Source organism: Pyrgilauda ruficollis, unplaced genomic scaffold (assembly GCF_017590135.1).
Source record: "Pyrgilauda ruficollis isolate IOZ18807 unplaced genomic scaffold, ASM1759013v1 scaffold53, whole genome shotgun sequence".
NCBI classification, from domain to species: domain Eukaryota; kingdom Metazoa; phylum Chordata; class Aves; order Passeriformes; family Passeridae; genus Pyrgilauda; species Pyrgilauda ruficollis.
This window is the reverse complement of record NW_024526933.1, coordinates 2,875,145-2,899,118: the sequence shown is the minus strand read 5'-3', so window position 1 is coordinate 2,899,118 and position 23,974 is coordinate 2,875,145. Positions and strand designations below refer to the sequence as shown.

The 23,974-nt window shown below is 39.9% G+C and overlaps 1 protein-coding gene across 6 annotated transcripts in view; it reads right to left on the bottom strand.

The window, feature by feature from the left end:
- The window catches only part of GOLM1 (golgi membrane protein 1), a 35,771-nt gene extending 12,132 nt beyond the window's left edge, over positions 1-23,639 (bottom strand). For 2 of the 6 annotated variants that reach the window (XR_005956241.1, XM_041480704.1), the window contains exons 1-6: positions 23,531-23,596; positions 21,583-21,757; positions 17,103-17,276; positions 14,419-14,598; positions 5,398-5,452; positions 4,312-4,414 (exon numbers count right to left, since the gene is read on the bottom strand). Coding sequence is in view for 5 of the 6 variants with exons in the window: in XM_041480704.1 (XP_041336638.1) it covers positions 4,312-4,414; positions 5,398-5,452; positions 14,419-14,598; positions 17,103-17,276; positions 21,583-21,585 (515 nt within the window). In the remaining variant the exon portion in view is untranslated. Of the gene's footprint in view, positions 1-4,311; positions 4,415-5,397; positions 5,453-14,418; positions 14,599-17,102; positions 17,277-19,622; positions 19,639-21,582; positions 21,758-23,530 lie in introns of those variants that run through there. The other 4 variants (XM_041480705.1, XM_041480706.1, XM_041480709.1 and 1 more) reach the window with 4 other exon arrangements.
- Between the last annotated feature and the right edge of the window lie 335 nt (positions 23,640-23,974).

Here is a 23,974-nt window from a genome sequence, read left to right as displayed (position 1 = left end):
CAACCTTTGTACAACAGCATGGTCAACATACTGCAAGTTTCTCATCCCCATCACTAAGACTAAGAAGGGTGGTGAATTTCTCCTTATTCTGGCTCTGACCAGTGTTATTCCAAGTGTCAATACCCTCTGCACAACAGCAGCTGTTTCAGACAGGCATGTTGCAGTTTCTCAAACTGAAAATAAACTACTATGTAATCCAAAGGAGTTTCCAGGCTACACACACTCTATGACAGCAAGTGACTCATTTTTATTGCACTTTCACCCTTCTCTTTCTCCAACCCTGCCTTTCAAAAGCAAAAAATCCCTTCTGTAGTTCACACCTAGAAATGAAGAACAGCATTACCTTTATTATGTTTTCTTGTAGACCAGACATTATTCTAAAGTCTGATTTGACAGTACTAATACACAGAAGAGTCACCAAAATAAGATGTGCTTTAGACTGGTGAATATCAAAGACAGTAAAATAGCATAAACTTGAGTTATACTCACATCACTATTTTCTAAGAAGTAAAAGGCCATATTAATTGTGTAACAGTTTTCAAGTTTGAAAAAGATGCAGTACACAGACAACCTGAAGTCAGAGACAGAGCATTTGAGAAAGCTTGCACTTCGAGCCCACAATGCACATGAAAATGAAGTTCATTTAACTTCTGTTACAAACCCTCACCATTTTAAGCTTATTATCTGTAACAGAATTACCTTCTTTTAAAGATTTGAATACTCTCCTCATGCTTACAACAACTTCTAGAGTAAGTGACAGCCTTAGATTCTCCACCTCATCCCATCACCATGACATTTCAAATGTGCAAAACTAATGTTCTTAAATTCAGTCTCTGTGGCATGTGTTCCTCTTCACAACATAGTTAATTCAATGACACAGAGCTCACCTGTGTACACACAAAGGAGCCCAAATAATACCCTCCTCAGCTGCTCCCAGGCCCATCAAGGGAGCCACCAGCCCACCCAAGGGGGCTCCCAAGAGTCTAAAGGAGCACGGAGGCACAAAGGTGGAGAAGAGCCCAAACTACAAACTACAAGGAGAGACAGCCCATCTAGACCAATCCCACAGCATGTTTTGCACTAGCAGACACTCACTCTCAGGAGAGTGTTGTGTGTGCTCATGCTTTATGTGTTCTGTGTTCGGCATACCTGGCCATGTACAGATGTGGTCTGCATGCACAGAACACACGTGCAGCCTCTCCCCGCTGGGCTGCTGGATTTGCCTATGCCCAGCATGAGAAACAGAGCACCTTTATTCTCCAGGAGCATCTATCATCTCTTCTTTACAACCCTACCAAAAGAGATTACTCCTGCACTTACACTCTTGCACTTGTCAGGTCTGCAAATATCACACTAATTATCAGACTTTTTACACACAGTGAGATTTCTAAAGATGCAGTTATGTAACAAACAAAGCTCTTAGGAACAAAAAATGCATTTGAATCTTGGAATGTATTCAATAACAATTTCAAAATATGAGTCCAGAAGCTTCTATTTCACTCTGGCTGCTGCAAGAGAGAAGGATCAGTATGCCAGTGAGCCTTTGCTGAAGAAGCTCTAACTATGACCAGACAGCACAGGGCACAGTGTATACCAAGGGTACGTTGTGAAGTTGACTGCTGAAGAATGCGTGCTCCTTTTGCACACAACCCCAGTAAGGCCAGATAGCTCCTGCTGACTTCTGCGTGGAAAACACGAAGCTCGTTCGAAAAACTGCTAAGATGAAACTTCAAGACTCGGGTGCAAGAAGGAACAATGATTTTCTTTCTTCTTCTAAGAAGTTCACAGATTTTGTTCTTATGCATTTCATATGCACAACCGCTTTTACCACTGTCTTTTACAAAACAGCAACTGAATGTTTAAAAAGAGTGATTTAGAATCTGCTGTTTGAAAAAGACATTTGACTTCTGTCATCTTTTTATAACATTTTCATTATTTTTATATGAATAATATGATCTATTTTTGCACTGGGCATAGTGTACTTGCTACCTAAGGTGCAAAACCTTCATCCATGCAAATCCAGGTAAAATAAAGAAGCACATAATCAGCTCTAATGCCCCTTCCTGGAAAGGCAGATGAACACAGAGGCAACACAGCAGTTTATTCCTAATTGGGAGGGAAGGAAGGAAGACATTAAAAATAACATATGGAGTCTTTCCAATAATTCTTATTTTTCTAAGCTCACAATCACATTGGGAAAAGGCTGTTTGTAAGCATTTAAAGTGACAGTATTAAGTGAGCATATAGCAAAGAGGAACATATATAGCCATGCACCATCAAATATCCATTTCTTCAATTACCTAAACACAATGTAAAGTTAGTTGTGTAAATTAGTTTAGCAGAGAAATATTAACATTCCAACATCCTCCCTAAAGGTACACAACAAGCAATGTTTTAAAAATACATGTTCCTCCTAGAACTGTGTGAATACTGCACAGTACTGAAGCTATATATTCTTTTATGAAAATTTGAGTCCAAAGTTTGTTTTCCTCACTTGCACTCTTAGGAAAAAAAGTCTAGAAATAGAATATGAACATTTAAGTATTTTGCAGCAAAGTTAGTGAAGACAGCATTGCTCCTTGTCTGAGATAACTGCCTTTACAGACTCCCATGAAGGCTCTGCAGGGAATGGTTCACCTGACTCAAGACCAACCAGAAGCAGCTCAGCTAGCTGAGTCACTGTTCAACTACCACATGGCTGATTTACCACACCTGTCTCTACACTTACCCTCATAAAAGCAAGCCTATCTTTACCATTGTATCATGCTTAGCTCTTCACCTTGAGCCAGCCCACATCTTGGAGCTATGCTGTCTGAATACCTTCCTCTGTTAAACAAAGAGGGATTCTTTATGGTACACTACCACAAGCAGGGGTGCTCTGTCAGTGATTTCCGCAACACAGCCATGCTTGTAAACACTTTGCCAGACATGGGTGATAAACCTCCAAGTTTTCCTAAGCCAGACTAACTAAATTTGCCATGTATCACTTCCCTGCACATGCATATCAGTCCAGTGCTTAACAGGTGTACCTCTCATGTGGAGCATGACTGTCCAGCAGATAGATATATTTGTGCTATATACAGATCTATTAGTTCCTGCTGATCTCAGACTTAGAAGACGACACTGGAAAACAGATTCACTGACTAGCACAGAACTATCAACAGAGGTCCATGGGTCTCAGGTGTGTCATTTAACTAAACAGCCAACAGTGCTTAACAACCATGGTATACAAAAAACACAGAGGGGGAACACGGAGGCCCCTTAACACACACATAAGCAACACAGCTTATTGAAAGGCAGGTACAAACTAAAGTTACCAACTTCCTTCTACATTTCTGTTAGAAGTCTTAAATTATCCACTAATATAATCCATTTAGGTAATGTTTATTACATGAGTAATAATCAAAAAAAAGGTGACAACCAACTGGTAATCAGTAAGTATCACAGAAGCACTAACATTAATCTTTAATTCTAACGTGGAGGGAAAAATAAAAATAAGAAAATATTTACTTCAAGTGTAGCCTGCAGAATTCAAGTTCTTTGAGTGTTGTGTTCCACTTTCAGTTATAATTCCAACAAAACCTGGCTAAACAATGGCTGCTGAAAAATGACCTATCACTACAACAATTACATTCTTGATGGAATATCATTATGAGAACATGCAAACAGCAAATTCTATTGCATTTTTATATCTATGCACAAGGGGGAAGATACTACAGATTGTGAAAGCAGGTAAAAGAAACAAGAATATTACTGAGCAGAAAGAATGGAGGAGAAATTCCTAGAAATACCAGAAATGTGTGTTTAGTGTAAGGATACTGATAAGTACTTTTATTCAGTTATCCATGCTTTAAAATTCAGTGGGAAATCTCAAGAAAAAGCCATGACTAGGTATGTCATGTAAAGCAAAACACATGAGTCTGATGGTACCAGAAATTCCCAAGACCTCTGTCAGCTCAATAAGGTATAGCTTCTCATCAGGTATTCCCCTATCTTAATTTAAACTTCTTCACAATTTAACCTCTTAGTGTTTCAATTTTCCCACACAATTCTTAAGTGATAATATTACTACCTATATCCTCTTGCAATAGGAGGAACATCAAGAAGTATCTGGGCACAGAGATGAGTAATACTGGAAAGTTAATGCTCTTCTCAAAGACCAACTGTGAGCAATTTCAGATGAGTCAGATGTTACCTTCTCTCTAAAAACACGTATTTACTAACAGAGCTATGGATAACACAAGAGTGCTCTGGGTTATAACCAAGTCACCTATAATTTGGGAAGTCATCTTTCCTAAAGAACATACTTACAGGTCATATGAGAACTTCCTTTGAAGGTTAGTCTGGTTCTTCTGAAACCAATAAACATCCTGCTGTAGCTTTCCATACTCCGTCTGTAACTCTTTCAAGTGTTCTGGTCAAACCAGGATTAAAATACACATTAAAATACACATATATGTACAGATTCTAAGCCAGAAACATCAGGAAACAAATCTGTAACAACAATGTTAAATTAATTCATCTGTCATGCAAACTGCATTTCATACACAAATGGATAGATAACTGTTGAATTTATTCAACAAGGGTGCATGGGATCTGGTAAGAATAACCTTACAGCATAATATATTGGCAAAACAGTATAATACATATTTTTACCTACTTTTCCTCTTAAGGAATACACAGAACTGATTTGCAAACCCTGCTAAGTTGCAGTCTAGAAAATATTTACATCTGTGAAATCATAATCAGAACACAATATGAAACAGCATTCACATTAGTCAGTCATATATAGACAAGCTTGCAATGCTTCCCTGAATAATATGCAATTTATACTCATGTTCCTTAGCAAAATGGGCATCTATGATTTAGAGTTTTCTTCCTGACAGAAACCTCTGTGAGATGGCATCAGAAGACAATACTACGACATATTTACTTCTTTATAGGATTCATTCCCAAGTACCTCCAGAATACATTGCTAAGAACACTTTTGAAGCACTACCATGAATAGAAATTAATTAGACTGACTCTTTTTATTTATTACAGGATTTGTGAATTCCTCTGGTGCTAAAATGCATGACCCCACGCCTCAGGGAAGAATGCAAGAATATGTTGCCATTTAAAATGAAGAAAAAATGTATTAACTTAGTTCTATTATATTATATCATAAGAGTCAGGAGTACCACATCAAGCACTACCTGGATAAATCCTTCTACTGTTGAGGCAGACTAGACTGTCACTTAACTGGAGCTATGCAGATGAAGTATCTAAGTCATGGCAGCCCCTCTACCACCCCCATGACTTGAAGAAAGGCAGCATTCTCAAAAGAAAACACAAGTCTTAAAAACAGAGGGCCTAAAAATCACTATGAGAGAGAATCACAGGGGTACGACAACATACCTCGTAGACTCTGAATCAATCTATCATTTACTGTAATGTTACTCATCAGCATCGCCTGAAAGAAGCAGAAAAAAACCCAGTGTTTTAATTACAAAGGACCTGTATTACCACTATAAGCAACACCTATTAAAGCACTTGTAACAAGAGCTACTTTTTGTGTGTCACAGTTGTGACAGTGTCACAGTTGAACAAAACCTTTTAGCTGCTTTAGACATTTCCTACTGCAAACAACAATCATTCATTTTTACCCAGATTTTCCAGTATAGGGGAGCGGGGGAATACATTACTGCACAAATTAAAAGAGGAAGAACTTAAAGGAATTTATAGACAATAAAATTAGTTGTCACTTTATTCTAATTTCATCTCATGACTGGAGTCACAGTCACACTTACTGCATTTATCTCTTGAAGGAAGAATACAACATCACAGCTCACTATCAATTACCCTCTCACTCAGGAATCAATACACCAGAATTCAGGCATGCAAAGATGATCTATGAAAGCATTAATCATTCAGCATAAATCAACTCCATGAAAGCAATGTGAAACCGTTGTATTGTGTCACTTTTCTACCTATCTTCTCGATTGCTTTCATGTTGGAGTGGCCTTCTTCCACTCCTTCACTTTGTTTTCCCTCTCATTCTGAAGTGGTAGTCAACATAGGAACAGGTTTCGCCTATTCTTTCATCAATCTCCATCTACCATTTCATATACACACATTCCCCAAAACACCTGAAAACTGAATCAAATCACAGCTAAGTGAAATTATTCCTGTGAGCCAGATGTCAGGATAACTCAGATTCATATTCAACATTTATCAAGTCTGATGCAGAAGAGTTCTTAAGAATACAAAAAAGAGATCCACTGACTCTTCAGAAGTCTAGTCCAATCTAGTCCAGACTTAGGAAGATATTTCTCAGGCTTCACTGTCAGTTCCCCTATTATCCTTGTCCTGGGAAACTTCAGGGTTCTTCAATGGTCCCAGAAAATCAACCCCCCTGTTTCCCAAAGTTTCTGCTCTAGTATTGATGTGTGTGTTTATGTCCACATAAACAAAAAGAAGTAACAGCATCCACTCTGTCTGCCCAAGTCACCCTGAAACACTGACAACATTATTGGTGCCTTTCCTCCCAAGGCTACAGTAATAAGAGCCAGCTCATTACATGAGTGCAGCGTTCAATAAATCTGAGTGGAACAGCACCCAGCAGAGTAGTAGATTTGTCTTTGAATGACCCTTTAGAGTCACACTTCATTCAGCTGTTGCTAAGTATTTCTACACCATTCTATATGAACAGCTGTTTTGTGAACACCACCGTGAAACCTCAAGGAAAAAAACGTCATGCTCAAGCAAAAAGAAACTCAAAAAACAGTAACAACTGTTTTGTATGTGGGCTCGTTTAACATCTCTCCCTCTCCTTTCTCATAGGATAGGTAAATAAGAAATTCATTTGTTTTCACTGATTTATTGGGAAAAGGAAATTAATGTTTCACTGGAAATTCCAAGTTTTGCTTTAGTTTTGTGTGGACAGTGTAGTCAGGTTGTTCCAGGATTATCACCTTCAGGACAATACAGCATTGGCCATTACCAGAAACTGTCAGTGGACTAGAAAACTCAGTATGATAGAGCAATTTATAATTTTATGTCCTTACAGTTTTTTGTGGGGCTTTGTTGGTTTTGGTTCTATTTATCTGGGGGGAAGGGGGGTAAGAGTGGGAGCAAACTGGGGGGGTGGGTCCGTAAAATCAAACTCCTAAATGCCAGGATCACTTATGTGACAGTAAAACATAAAAGTGTTACATGTTTTGAACATTAGGACAATAACAACTGTGATTAGCTGAAGTAAGAAAAATTACTTTCCACATTAAAAAAAGTCTCTTTGAACCACAACAGGGAAAAAAGTAAGTCTGCCTTGGTCTTTATGGATTGCATATAAAACTTCCTTTTGTCAATGCCACACCTATTTCCTTGAATGTGTGGGCAACAGTCCAGGCAAAATCCTGTTAAATCCTAGTTAGTTGCTAACTTGAGCAGGAAATAGTGTTTAATAATTTACAGCACAGTACTGCAACTGCCACCTTCCAATCAGACTAAGTCAATAACATCAGCCTTCCATTCTTCCCCCTATCATTCAAGTGCTAACTCATTTTCACCTTATGGCTGTAAACTAAGCAAACATTACTTACTTTTGGGGTTTTATGCCAGTCAAGAATGAAAACTGCTGGGAAGTACTCAGCAGACACATGCCAGTTCTCAGTTCTAGAAAGAAACTCACATTTTAAACTTCATTTAGCCCACAAAACAATAGCTATAATCCCCATGAGCAAAAAATCCAGCTTTTGGAAAATCCCCCTATCACCATATCAGAATCTAATATTCTGTCATACAGTAAATCTGCAATATAGAACCAGCTTATTCTATTTATAAACATGTTTGCACAGAAGTCCTTATGACTACACCAAAGAGGAAAAAAACAAGTATTTTGATTGGAGACAATGCTGTGGACAGCAGCACTTCAGACATCAAATCTCAAAAGTCTGAGTCATACTTCCACCAGTAGTGTGGGAAACAAATTGCTCCAGCTGTACAGCAATTTTTTTAACAAAGCAGCTGAAGACTTGTTTATTATTCAGCACAGAACATGTCTACATAAGTATTATTCCACTTAAGAAACACAAAGTTAAAGTTATTGTTTAAAAATAATAAAGCACGGTGCAGAAATATGCACGAGGAAATTTGTGATAAATTATTTGAAGTATTTGTTTTGAGCACATACTTTGGACTATGTAAATGCATTTCATCTGAATAATGCCAAACAGTATTCTCCGTACACATATTCCTTGGAGGAATTACTATAGTAGCATTTGCTACTATCAAGAGCAAGCTAACCCAAGCACACTGAACTGACATATGTCCTTTCTAACACTGACTGTATGTGGTGGATGTAAAAGCATAATGAGCATGTATGTAAAAGCATAACTGCAACAGAAAAAAGAAAGCAAATAGTTTGATAAGCATCAACACTAAAACTTAAGAAAAAAGGGGCTTTGCATACACAAATTTAGCACAAAAGAGACAAAGATACGCCACAGGATGAGTAACTCAACTGGTAAGAACAAAACCAACTGTGAATAAAGCAAGATGGGAAGGTAAGATTTATACATGTAGAAACAGACATTTCTAATTAATCAGGGAAAAGCAGGGCACTTATTTCATGATTAACTCAAACTGATTTAAGTCCTTCCAGCAAAGAGAAAGAGCAGCTCTGTCTTGCATCCTCCCACGACTCCCCACGCTACTCTGGTATTAGCATGAGAATAATGCTGGCAACACACTGATGTTTTAGTTACTGCTCAGTAGCGCTTACACTAAGGCAAGGACTTGCCCATTTCCCATGCCCTGCCAGGCAGCAGGTGCACAAGAAACCAGAAGGAAGCTCTGTCAGGCATCTCAAACTGGCGAAAGGGACATTCCTTACCATAGAACATTGGGACATAAAGTGGGGGAGGAGGCATTGATAGCTGCTGGGGGACAAGTCAGGCACCACACGGCAGGTGCTGAGCAATGGGACTGTGTATGTCTTATTTCTGTTGGGTTTTATTCCTCTCAGTGATCAAATTGTTCTTACCTCAACACAGAGTTTTCTTCAAAAATCTAGAGGAAGACGCGAGAGTGACAAAGTGTCTGCATGATACTTACTTGCCAGCTGGTGTTAAAACATGAGAACCAGCCATAAAAAGACTTTTTGTTTCCAGGCCAAGAGACAAAGAGCTAAACTACGTATTAGTGTGTGGGGAAAACATTCATAAATATGGTTTTCAGGGAAATATTTCTCTTTTAGGTTGATCATTGTGTTGCACACTCATGTATACTTCAGTAGAGGCCCATCAATTAAGTAAACCTTACAACAAATTTCAAGCTCAAAATGGAGGAGATATTATTAATTGAAACCTATTTCCCAATAAACAGAATTCCATTCAGAAATTGCACTTTTCCTCAATAAACACAAAAAACTCCAGCCAACCAACAAAAGAACCCCAAACAAAAACCACCCAACCAAACAAATGAACAACCCACATACTTAACAAAACCCAAAATTGCAAAGTTAGTTTCTTAACATTTAAGCACAAGAGGGTGGTATTTGACACACATGAATACAAAATTACTATTACAGGTACTGGGCAACACCAAGTAGATTGGAGAAAAAAAGCCCTGTAAAACTACAGGACTTTCACTTCACTTTAATCACTTTCCCTCATTTTGTGTTTAACCATAACCCAAATAGTAGGCAATGTAAGCAAAGCAAAATCATACGATATGAGAATATTAATATAAAACTTTCTTTTTTTTTCTTTCCACTATGTGAAGATATGTTTTGAACAGAGGTGATCTGATGTACCAGTTATGAAGAAGCATACTGATTTCCCTTGATAATTTAGTAATATTGTGCTGCGGCAAATATGAGACATGAGGCAGTGCTTACCTCAAAGCTTTGTCAAAACTAGAAGACACAACACTGGGTTGGAAAAAAAAAAATCGAAAAATCAGAATATATATAGTCCTCAGTGAAAAGGAAAAGGTACCTTTCTACTCTCTCCTACAAACTACTGTATTTCCTTCTGAGTGGAGTCGATTTCCTGCATACCAATAGGTACTTTGTGTCAGAAGACTGTGCTGGCAATTGAAATTTTCCCAGAAGGAGGGCACCAGAGAGCAGCTGTGGCCAGAGTTAAAAGATACTGAATAACAGGACAGTGACATGCTTCACATAGAACATACAAATCTTGGCGCTTCTCAATAAAACAAGATTTGGGCTGGAGAAGATTTATGTAAGTCCAAAGAAAACTACCAACCGCAAAATCATACTCATACATTCCAGAGATATTAAACACATTGTTGTCCTCTTATGCTCTTCAAAGAGACGTCTGTGGCTCTGTACATCCCAGAAGCTACAAGTCCTGAATAACAACCACACAGATTAGAAACAGTCTTTTTGCACTCCTGAACTGTTGTTATCAAGTGTTCATGTAAGACTACTTGGTCTTGTCATTCTACTTCTGTATGGACTTCCAGAAGCCATTTCCTAAATCTACACTAATCCTTAAAAATTCAAACAGGATTTTTAAAAATAGACTGGTGACAGTAGTGTTTTATACACTTTCAGACCTAAGAAAATAATTACAACAGTAATTTTCCAGAACTACACTGTCCCAGTGAATGAGCCCACACAGTATGACAGGCTCAGACTACTGACCTTCTCATCCTTCAAGCAGCACAGATACGGTTCTACTACAAAAGAAGGCAGATTTAACTCAAAGTGATTACTGCACTGCTAGTGACAATGACGTTAACTGGGCAAAACACCCGACTGGTGTTTTGGTTTGGTATGAAAGTAAGTCAGTAGTGTAATTATTCTGTATTTTATCAGCAGAGTAATAAGACACAGTGAGCAGAGATGAACTGCAATTATGATGGGTCTCAAATGTTACTTGTGACTTGTTCTTAGAAATCCAGATTGTGTAAGTATGCCTCATATGTGAGTTTCTTCTACAGCCAAAAGAGACATAATTTCTTCCTCAAAAAGTGGGAGGTTTGAGAGGGACCAATCATTCCTACAGAACTGCTGAAAGCACTTTAATTTTTCTTTAAGAACAGCAGGAACTAAGCAAAACCTTATTTATTACTTGAAGATCTCTAGTTAGTTATAATTTGTAAAATGCTTGTAAAATGGGTTGAGTATCTCAGGATTTGGATTTGCATTCATTTTTCCTGACTAGGTAAACACTAGTCACTAATCCTCACAGAGTAAAAGTTCAGTTCAAGGAGCAAGCTTCGCACAATCAGAAAGGGTGAATTCATTACTTGCCTCCCAAGAATCTCAGATTACACTGCAATCCATGGTGCCAAAAAACAAGGATATACATTTACATCCTGTATATACCATCATATCTTATATACACAAGATATGAACATACAAAACACATTTATACATGGATAGAGATACACATGAACAAAAAAGCACTCCGAAGCTGTCTTTTGTTATATTCCATATCCCTCTGTAGAATAATCTCTGATCCTGGACAGCTTCTTACAATAAAGGTCATCAGTGAGGAGAATTAAGGTTTCCCTGTCTTCCCTGCCACTGCATCAGAGATATTCCTGAATTACAGTGGATGAATACACACCAGCTTGGCTGATGTCTTCTTTTGACAAATGCACAGCTTTCCAGCAAAACAGCTCTCCCCACTCTTGTTGGAAAACAGCATCTCTGCAGGATATTTCTTTGTGTGTCACAAGAAAAGCAAATTTTGAATTTGATGCAAAATGGTGCACGGGCACATACCTGCTCACCCTACCATTTCAGGCTCTTGAGTGAGACACACACTCTTCTCCGGTCACAGAACACAGAAGTCAGGAAATTAGTCCAATGCACCACTTCCCTAGGGTATCACTTCCTGGGGTTTCAAAGCAAGCTTTATAGACTATTCCATTACTGAACAACTGTATTTTAGGGTGATAGAGGGAAAAGCACTTAGGAGGCAGGAATTTCAACTACATCAGCCCCAAAATCCACCTTTCCCAGCATCCCACCTCTAACACTGAAATGCCAAATGAATTCCAAGGCAGCCATAAAGCACAGTATTTTCCAAGCAGCAGCTTCTTCTGTCTGAGGAACACTTGGAGACAGAACAAACGCCTTGGAAGTGGGTTAGGTGTTTGTCCAAGGTCATCCAGTTGCTCGTTAACCTACACAGACCCACTGTACCTGAGTATTATGGATGCCATGCACTTGCAGCTTCACCACCTATTACATGAAGAGCACTACCTTCTGCTCAGTCTGAACTACAACTTGATGATGGCATTTGAAGCACATCAGTGAATGCAGGACAACACTGCCTTCCCTCTCACAGCCACAAACATTTTCTGTACCATTTGGAATCCTGAAGATGACTGTGATGGTTCTCCTCTGCTGACCCTTGTCCAGCCTGTAAACCATGCCCTGGATTCCTGCAGAGAAATTACTGCACAGCTTTGGTGACCTTTGCTCTCCTCTCTGGGCCTTTCACAGCACTTCAAAACTCCACTGGTGACCCCCCACACACAGTACAATAATTAACCCAGTGTATTTCTAAGCTGCTCTGTAACTTTTGCCTTGTCATTCACCGTTGCAATATCACTGTCTGACCACAAGGCTGCATAATATCTCTACAAGCCACTTCAACTTCAGGTGCGAGTATGTTCACTTGTCTCCCTCACCTTCATCACCAACTCCTTCAGGAGAAAGCTTCAAGATGCTTCAGAAGAAAGACTTTCTTTTCCAGAAGCCACATTGACTCTTCCCCAGATACCACATTATACCCCATGTACAACAGCAGTTCTACCTATCACTACTTTTCCTGGCCTGGATGCCACATTTTATGAACAGTTCCTATATGTCCTCTAGGCTCAAAAACACCACAAGGAAAGTGGATTGTGTAATGCCACCTACCACTCATCTAATGCCAGAAATCTGAAGCAAAAAGATGGTACATCATGCTTGGCAGAAGAAACATTTAATTCACTAAACTTCCTTAATACTCTGGGATAAGGTCCTGTCACCATCTCTCAACATCTGCCCCTCTTGCTAGCCTGTGCTGAAAGCCCCCTGGCCAGCCCTTTCAGTGTCTTTTAGTAGCTCTGGCAATATCTGCTTATGGAAAGGAATCATAATACTCCATTATATTTGCCCTTTTCTTACCTTTGAATTTCATTTTTCCTATTCATGCGTGTGTTTTCACTCCCTGTAGGACTGAAGCAGAAGGCAAGAAAATGCCACAGCATTCAGTAGCAATACCCAATAACAGGAGGCAGAAGTGACAAGATTTGATTACTCACTTGAATCTTGTCTGAATATTCTGAGATATCTTTTCAAAAAATGCACACGTTGAAAAAATAAATAGACAAACTACACCTCATCTATTTTAAAGTATATGCAAAGACTGAGCACCAAGAGAAGGGAGAAATTATCAAGGATCCATGTTTGTCTCAAAAGAGGTAAAAAGAATTGGTTTATTTTTTCCTTGAAGACTTGGGGTAAAGATTCTTTTGAAATAAACTAATGATATATGACATAGAATGTGTGCATCAATCTTCCATTTTTACTCAATTTTGTTCCTCTAAGTTCTTCAAAGATTAATCTGGTGATATTTTTCTCAGCCAACACATTTTGAGGAGCAAACCACAGTGAACCTGCTACCTGAAGAGTACCTATTACCATCACAAGATGTGACTGTTCAACCTGAAGAACATAATAGTCCTGGAAAGCTGATCTACAAACAGTCCAGAGACTCTATGGGAGAAGCAATTGAATACTCTCAGCAAATACTTATACTAATAGGGAGAAAAGTGATATTACTGACTAACAACTGCAATCAAGGTGGCATCAGCAACTCAAGGAAAATACACATCAAACCAGTTTGCAAAATACTACACAGCAGGAATCACACACACTGCTATTTAAGTAACTTTGTTCACATTCTTCATAAAGGAATACCATCCCCCTGGCAAAGTTGCACTGCCGAGAAAGGCTCACCTTCTCATATCTTCCCAATACCACTGAGTTTTGGAGGCAGAAAGCCAAGATGCCACAAAATTTGTAATGCATTTAGAAATAAACCTCAACCATTTCTGCTTTCAGATATATTTGGGAATATATCTTTTGGTGCATCTTCCTCTTTTTCTTAATTCTTAAAAGATTAGTATACAGGAAAGAAAGTGAAGGGACAATCCAAGTATGGTAAGGATTTATAGAGAGGATAAGAGTTTTATTCAGTGCTGTTACTTGCAGCTTCTAGTATTTCAGAATTATACAACGAATGCTAAAATGTCCATTCAAGGTCCATTTTCTCAATGTGATACAATATAAAATGTTTTGCCACACCAACATTGACTGTAAGCTGCAACACATGAGCACCACTTCCCATTGCACAGTGTGTCTTGGTAAACGACAGTCTCACAGAAAACTGTGGCTAGGAAAAGCCCTACCTTCTCTTCCTGATGTACTCTGTTGGCATTTTCCATCTGAAAGCTGTGCAAGGACTGGATTTTGTCAATCTGCTGTCGCTGCTTCTCTAGCTCCCCTTGGAATTCATTCTTTTTTTGTTCCACAGCACCCCTCTCCGCTGCCGCCCTGCGGACTTTGCCTTCCAGATCCATGACTCGACCCTGAGGAAGAGCAGATTAGCCAAAGCAAACAGAAATGCTTCCACCTTGCCAGAATCTTGTCCAGTATATTCAAGGAATAGCAAATTTTACAGAGCTAACAATGCATGAAAGTCCTGTGTCAGCCTGGGATAATAGTCATACACATAGATACACACCTCCCTAGTTTTACGTAAATTAACAGGAGTGCGTATTTTGTAAAGACTGTAAAATTTCTGGTAAAGATGAGAAAAATTAAAAGCTCAGTACTTGAGCTTAAAAAAACACCCCAAAACATAAACATAAAAAAGATTAGAGACTACAATCCTTCTGAAGTACAAAGTCAAACAATTTTTTTAATTTAGCCCATACAATTCTGACAGCTCTACACTTCTCAGTGTTGACCCCAAACTAACTCAGTATGAAAACTCAGCCATCAATCTGCTTTCCTGGAAGAGCTAGGAAAGAGTAGAGGGAGGGCAACACTGCCCAACTTTTACATGAACAATTCACACATGGCTATTACACAAAGACATATAGGAGAAAAATTCACTCATTCATAAACACAAAATCATCATTCTTCTTGACTGCTCAAAGAGCAGCTACAGTCAGAAGAAAACTCAACACCATCACATCCCGTACATATGATGAGAGAGAAATAAGCTAAGGAATCAAGTCTCATGTTTTCACAAGCTTTACTCCTCCTCCTGCCCTTCTCTTTTTAAGTACCAATTTAATTTTGCAGGATGTTGTTTCTAAACATTTTGGATTAAATTTTTTCTTCAGCAGCAGCGAGGAATACAAAAACATGCTGGGGCTGGGGATATCAACAGAACCTACCCATAAGAAAAAAGACCTGGTGATTCCAGGTGGACTGAAAATTAGATACAGTAAAAATTATGCATGTTCCAAGACTCCAAGAAAATGTACCAAATCTTCTTACACCACAGTACGTAGCATGTCATGTCCCACCTACCCTGCCTCTCTACCACAGAAAGAAAGAAAAGGGAGAGGAGCCAGAGGGGAAAAAAAAAGGAAAATTACTTGCAGTGTGCCTGGTATAGCAAGGAAAAACATGCCTTCTGTTTCAGTCATAACAGCTGCAAAGTCTTGCCAACAAACAAACAGTTGTACAGAGTGCTTTAGAAGCTCCATCCCTGTTCAGCTATGCTTTTATTCCATTCAGAGTGTGTGACCATGCCAAAGTGAAGTAATTTTCAGGCTAACTTCAGAAGAAATGTGTAAGATGGTAGGGCACATGAGTAATATCAGAGGACCTTGTTTCTAGGTTATTGAGACCAAGATAAACCAGGATGGTGTCATATTTTTCTCATTATCAGCTGCTTCATGGCTGTGCAGCAACACTTCAGTAGTACTGACACAGTTACTACCCACTGGTAGCCACCATCCTGAGGCCACTGACTGAAGGGAAAGCAAGGGATGACCAGGGTCTCAGAAGTCATAAGACATACCGCATGGCCAGACACAATTGCCCTGTTTGAATAGTGCCTGCTCTGAGGTGAAACAGGAGTTCAACTCCTTCAGCTGTCCACTCAGTACTAAACTTTAGCTCAATTATAAAGAGCATGCAAATTCACTGGATAAACTGGGAAGGAGCTCTCATGAGCCACATTTAATCAACATGTTGTTAGCTTTTAGGTCAGCTTGTTAAAAACAATAACAAAACAAAAGAAAACAATCAAAAAAAGAGGGGAAAAAACCTGTCCTGCAGAGATTGTCACAAACCAGAAACTTGACTCATATACCCTACATCAGAACAAATGGTCCAGAAAGGATTAAAACCCAAGCTCAATAGCCACAAAAAATATAGTTATCATCAGAAAAATATAGTTATCATGAGACAAGTTAATTATTACTTGTGACTTGTATGTCCTTCTTCAGAAAGATCGCTAAGAAACACAAATTCAGATTTTGTTTCTGAACAACCCAGATTTCCTTGTACAGTATGCATCCAATGTTATAGGTCACGTACAAAGACAAATCTAGGAATATCAGCATGCCAATTTTGACTGGATAGAGTTAATTTTCTTCACAGTGACTGGCATGGGGCTCTGTTTTGGATTTGTGATGAACACAGGGTTGATAATATAAAGGTGTTTTTGTTATTGCTGAGCAGGGCTTGCAAAAGCCAATGCCTTTTCTGCTTTGCATACTGCCACAATGGTGAGGAAGTTGGGGGTGCTTGGGAGGTTGGGAGGGGACAAAAGAGGATGACATTTGTCACATCTTTAATGTGAAACAGCACAAGACAGATGAATGTTTTGTGAGAGCAGAAGTAACAAGAATCACACATGTAGGTGTGTTCAAGTTTTGGTTTCCTCTCATGTACAAACAGGCATTCATCCCATTCCCCCACTACTGATAAGCAAGGACTGTAAAACTTGTGATAGTTCCTACAAAAAGCTGAAGTTCCTGACTGGCCACATGAATGAGAAACATCCTTCCTGTGAACTATGTTTACTACTTGCAGAAATACAAAGTGACGTGCAGAGCAAAAGGAACATTACCTGCAGATCCATGCTGCGAGAACTTGCAGCCCAGTAATTGAAACCCAAAACAATTATGCACGCCACGAGCGCAGCCATGAGGAGAGGTGGAGACTTCATCCCACGACAGCTGTTTCCTAGTCCTACCATTTCAAGAAAAGAACAAATCCGAAGAATCACAGCAAGTATGGAAACCTGCAAATTAAAAAGAGCATATTATACTGCATCCCCAACTACAGCTATTTTATACATGCAATAAAACTTTCGTTGTATTAATGCAACAGCTGGCAGCTGACAGGCTTACACCCAGCAAGGAAGGTAAATGTATTGGTGTTGACCTGTCTAGATATTTCCATCTGAAAGACAAAGAAAGGTCATCGCACACTATTAGACTGTACATAAAGCTTCACATGCTCTTGAGGGGGTTGTCTTGAATACTCCTAACAATATAATGAAAATCTGCAATAAACAGAACCAGCCGTTCTTTTATCATACATCTACCCAAAAATCTAGGCAGACAACACTGAGTTAGAGAATAGATAGCTTTTTTCCGAAAATTAATTTAGTCTTGCTGTTTGAGGAGTAATTTGCACTTTGCTTTCTAAAATTGGACAGTTTCAACTTACTCCATCTGACACTATTATTCTAACTTCTTGTTCCAAGCTTGTAAATAAATATGTAAATAAGACTGAACCAAATTATTTAAAGGAGAATCTAAAAATAACAATTAATATAAATATGAGCAGATACTCCACTGATTTCAAAGCTACATTGCATTAAGTGTTCTCCATTTTGATCCTCACCTGCTTTCTCTGCTTCTACAGAAAATAAATAATGAATTAGCAGTACCAGGGATACTACTGGTTGTTATTGAGATTTGTGTTATTTCTGTGAAACGGACCATCTTAAAAGATAGGCAGGGGCAAAGGGTAGCTGCAATTCTCTTTGCAATATGCACACATTGATTATGGTGTGGTGAAATCTGGTCTTAATAAGCTTAATGGCACCTAGCTTCATGAATCCTCAAACTCCAGGGAATCTTTGCTGCAGTTTGTAGAAGATTGCTCCCTTGTAAACTGAGATTAACTTTTTTTCTTTCTGCATTCCTGCAGACAAAAGACAGCAAAAATAAGCACAGCAGATCAGGCAGACAGCAAGTATATATGTATCACATGATACTAGTTAAATCTAAAATGGGTACACTTACTAGTAATATATTGTACAAGCTTTCAAGGTACGTTTTTAAGCAAAGCAACCTCTTCCCTACTGTTGCAACACACAGCGGCAATGTTTTAAAAATTAATAAATGGTTGCAACTCTCAAAGGATTTACATGTGAACATACACTATAAACACAGGGGAAATATGTGATGCCAACATTTTGCAAGTACTGGAAATGCAAATGTTACTGTACATCCAGCACTTAAGTCCTTCAACAGCTCACCTATACCTCAGTGTCCACTTGCATTCTCTGCAAAATTCCCTCTCTGTAGTCAAGATATAATCTATCTTCTCGTTTCTCAACAGACAGTGCACAATACTGCCAGATTCACAAAGGTTTCAAATCCATGTGGTCATTTGAAAAGTTTCCTAATTTGTATTTGAGGGTACATACAGAGGATATAAGAGTAAAATGAAGCTTCCTGAAACTGCTGCTTCTTCATAAACACACAAACACCACAAAACAATCCAAAGAAGTCTAACACCTGAGACTTGAGCTTCTTGCCTAAAGGAAACCTCAGCTAAGGCGCAAAGGGACACATGCAGCGCAGCTCCAGTGGACACCCACAGGGCCACAGACAAAGTAAGGTCAACAGTAAGAAGCAAAGGCAAGGAAAGGAACCACACTGTTTTATTTCTTTTCTTGTAATGCAAAAAATTAACACACAGTAGATTAAAACACACAGAGACATGCACAAATTTCCAGTAGAGAGCTATGAATTGCAGAAACACATATATTTGCTCAGACTATTATCCTACTGTGTCGTCCTAAAAGAAGCACCTGAGAAGTACAGAGCCACCATGTCTTACACATGATCCCTGAAAACCAAGAACCCCGGACCTTCAGAGTAGCAAAAATGAGAGCACAAAGGGCACAATGAAGTTAGCACTGCCATCCCAGCAAAGAACAAGAGAATCTATTTACATTTGCATACCAGAACACGATACTGTATTTCAAGGAAGGTCTGTTGGAACCCATTATGAAGTCATCTGTATCTTGTTCTTTGCTGTAATAGTAGGTACACTTGACACATGGAAAAACTACAAACTGCACTGCAAGATGCAGTGATTCATTCTAAGTGTGACTTGAATAAAATAACTGGTATTTTTCCCATAGCTGTCAGAAATAGAGAAAACAGTTCAGATTATCAGCAGTAACAGCTTGCACTGTGATTTATCTACTAGATAAATATATGGGACTAGCTGTTTAGCTCAAAAATTTCCAGAGGCAAAGCAAGTACATTGTTCAAAGAAAGAATGATTAGTTCACCATGCAGCTTAAAGCACAGGCACAAAACCATGCTAAAAAATGCCAATACACCTAGATAGTACACAAATCTGGCAGCATCAGCACCTTTTCTGCTATTTTCACCTGTTAAAAACAAACAGGCAAATAAATGCTGATATCACTAAAGCATGTTTGACTTCAGTACATTGCTCTTTCTAAAAAATAGCAGTGTTGTTTACCCTTAAGTCATTTATATTAATTAGGAATATATTTTTATACTGAACAGAAGGAAAAGCAAAAGGAAGAGAAAAGGCATGAAAGACACAGAAGGCTCTTCTGTTCACGTACTGCAGACCCAAAATTTTATACCTCAGTTGCAATATTGATATTCCCTCTCTCATTAGTTTAAAAAATAAAAACTGTTTAACTTTCTGCCATGGATATAAATACTCACATATTTTGGAGGAGAGATAAGCAAATCAGCTCAATAAGCACATTTACATGAAAATCTGTTTGCACATGCTGTTTTTCCAGGAAACATCTGGTCTGGCACAGTTATTTGAGTTGGATTTAAAATAAGTTTCTGATTTTATGGGTAAGAAAGTAATTTTACTGAAGATGAAATTCAACAATGTCCACGGCAGATGTAAAAATAAGCATATTTGTAAAATTCCTGACTTCCGAACAGAGGATTTCATCCTTCTGTTTTTCCAACCCAGTGGTGCTTCACTGAGAAGGAGAGGTTTTAGACTCTGAGATATTCAAGCAAATTAACATACAGCATACTTTTACTTCCCACAGTAAGCAATTTTTTTTACTGTACTCAAATGAAGTAGGATATGTGATATCCAGGAATCTTTCACTACAGATAAGCAACAACATTGCCAACCAAGCCTCAAGACCAATACACTAGTGGTAAAGACAAAACAAAATGGTGCATTTCAGACTCCCCGAAGGAAAGCCAAGTCTCTCTGCTCACAGGGTTCAGCTCTGTGTACTTCCGTAAGACCCACCGAGCAGAAGCAACCAGAAAAGGTGAACAATTCAATATACACACACAGGAGTCAGTGTAGGAAAAATGTTCCCTTATCCCCTGCCAGCATACCTGCCTACCAACCACCTCCTCCACCACCCAGCCGCTGCGTGGTACAAAGCCAGTATAAGCCAGAGCAGCATCTAAAGACAGACCACAGCTGAAGCAGCCACTGGAAAGTGAAGGCACAGCTTCTTGGAGGTCTGAGTACTTGCAAAAATTAGTAAGGACAAAGCCTTACTAAAACCCCTGCAAAAACTAGAGACAAGAGATAAAAAAAAAAAAAAGAAAAAAATAAAAAGCCCCAACAAGGACCAAAGGGCTAAAGCACAGCATAGAGGTCACACAATCCCATACCAACCAGACTGGACCAGAATGGGGAAACCTCCTCCATCAAGGGAGCCCCTCAGACAGTGGTGCTTTCCCCACCTATTGCAGATTCTTTTCCAACCTCCCAGTGAGCTTCTGGAAGAAATCACTGGAGTTTTTTTCAGATATTGTCAGGAAATTCCTATGTCTGACTGCTCAAATTAAAGCATACTGTATTAACCAATCAAGTTAATCAAAACTTCTTCCATTGACAAATTAGTTAGATATACCTAGACACAATTGAATCAGACTAAAAGATACTACAACTTGAGTTTTATTTTAAAAAACAATTAAATGAAATCAGAAAAATAAGTAATTCTTAAAAGAGTGCATCAGAGAGCAAACATTCATGTGCCCGGTCTAAAGGTGACCATTTTTTGGGTGGGCGGAAAAAGAGTGCAGAAAAAAATGAGTCAAAACCTTTCAGTTTTCATTGTATAAATGGTTAATACACAGTAGTGATTATCTTTGAAAGATAAATCCAGTTGGTTCTTACTCACAGCAGGATCTTACAAGTAACACTATTCACAGCCCTGTGGTGAGAACCAGTTATAGCCAGCAGCAACCTTTATGCTTTCAAAGTTGCACAGACTGTACACAGGGCTCAAGGAACTGTACACTGTCACAAAACAGAGCATACAGATTTCTTACCATCCTCTGCAGCAACACTGTCTGAGGGTGGTTTTTCCTTTCGAATTTGCAAGTCAAAAAAGGTCAAACTAACATTTTGCCACTGGAGATTTAAAGTTTGTGCACTGAACTCAACTGAAGAACTGAAGTCTGCTGACCATAAACTTCCTACATGCCTTTCACAAGGATTTACAAACTGCAGGAAAAAAAGAAAAGAAAAAACACTCTGAAACACACAGCAACAGCCATTACTCAAACTTCTATACTTCGGATTAATGTCACAGAGTCACTATTTACCAAAATTATCAAGCTACACTTTTTACAGGAAGGGAAGGGCATTTTCACCACAACACATTCAGCAACTCCACTCTCATCCTGCTCAGGAATAACCATTAATTTGACAGTCAATTCAGGTGTCAGGTCTTCCTTTTCTAATGCATTTTAAAACAGAAGTAACAGATCAGAAAACTAGGAAAACCCTAAAAATGCACTATCTGTCCAAGGAAAGGGCCACTGTTACCATTTGTTCACTAATCATATTTTAGCTCAAGAAGTCTCTCTTCTTTCAAATGACATGAAGCTAATATCCAAACACCCTCAATGCCCTTTATCTGATTAAAGAGAATTCCCAAATAGGTATCTGGCAAAACAGAAGCTAGGGGCTTAAAGTAGGTATCTATCCCAACAACAGAAGTTGGCTAACTAAATACGTTCTAGAATACCTGGATATGTTGCCCAGGTGTACTTTTAGATAAAAGTATTACCACTGAAAATAATGTGTATGAAACAAAATTAAACAAGAAAACTTACACACCTGAACTATCTCAAGAGTTAGTCAGACTACTCATTTTTATTCGTATAATTTGTTGCTGGTATTTTTCCCATACAACATGAACCAGCTCAAGATCACAATTAATAGGACACCCACTTATCTTAAACAAAGATTATGAAACAGAGTACAGTAAGTTTAGATATGTGATGGAAAGCTCAGTAAATTTCTACCATTTCCCCACCACTACAAAACTACACATATGGTTTGATTGCAAAATTTGCAGACCTCCCACTAGGAGTGAAAAAAAAATTCAACTATATAAATAGTTCTTTAAAAGCAAAGTACTGTTAAGATGTAAGATGAAAGACTATTCAAAAAAAGTCAAGATTTTCTAAAAATCTGATCAACTCCTTCTATCTTCATGCTGACAAAGGAATCCAATAAAGTAAAACAAATCAAACTTCCTGCGTGTAGGCGATAAACACAGTGCCTACTGGGTACCCAACATCCGAATTAAAATTTCTGAAGAGGTAGGGGTAACACTTTTCCAAGCAGAGGCGGGAAGGCCTCTGGAGGCACGAACTTTTGAAAAGCCATCAGTCCCCTGAGCAGCGGTACGGCCTCCGCGGCTCTGCCCTGGGGAGGGAACCCAGGGGTCGGACAGCCGCAGAGCTAGCTCGGAAGGAAGGGGAGGATGGTCAACAATCTCAGGTCACCACCCGACTGCGACAAACCAGGAGAGGCCACCTAGTCCGACCCTTCCCGAGAAAGGTAGCCGGGAGGAGGTATCTCACACCTGCATTGATTTCTAATATTATTATTTCTACCTCCGCTGCGAATATTCAAAGATGTTTCCGGCTCAAGACCCTTAAGAGGGAAGGCTGGCTGAAGAAAGAAGAAAACGCTATCAGTGTCCGGCAGGCACGCCAGTTAAGCCCTGGCACGCCGGCCCGGTACCTCTGCGAGCACTGCCGGCGGCGAGCGGGAAGCGCCCGCGGGCCGGAGCCCGCGCGGGGCCGCCCCTCACCGCCCTCACGGCCGGCAGCCGCCCACCGCGCCCACCCCGCGCCGGGGCTGCCGCTCGTCCCCCACCGCCGCCGGCCGAGACGAGCCCGGCGGGGCACAGCCGGCAGAGCCGCGGCCCGGCGACCCTCGTGCCCTGCTCGGCGACCCTCGCGCCCTGCCCGGCGGCCTCACCTCACCGTGCCGCCGGCTGCGGCCCCCCCGAGCAGAAGGGCGAGGGCCGGCGCGTCGCCTCTCGTTGCCCCCGTCGCCCGCGGCAAAGAAGAGCGGCGGCAGGAGGCGGGCAAGGCGGGGCGGGGCGGGGCGCAGGAGAGATCCCGCCCCTCGCCACCTAGTCCCTCGCCGTCCCGCTGGTGTCTCCGGCTGAGAAGCGTACTGGGCTGAGCTGGGCAGAGCGGAGCAGTGTGTGCGCCGCCCTGCGCCGCCCTGCGCTCTCCGCCCCAGCGGCTCCGGCAGAGTTATTCCTTCACCAGCGCTTCTGCTGAGTTACAGATTTCCTGTCTTGACCACAGGCTCTTCAGTTTCTGGAAAGCAGCACGTAGGCGAGGCTGAGTGTCTGAAATCAGAGACGGAGCGACAGAAAACTCAGGAAGGCTGTTTCAGTACCTATTTTCAACA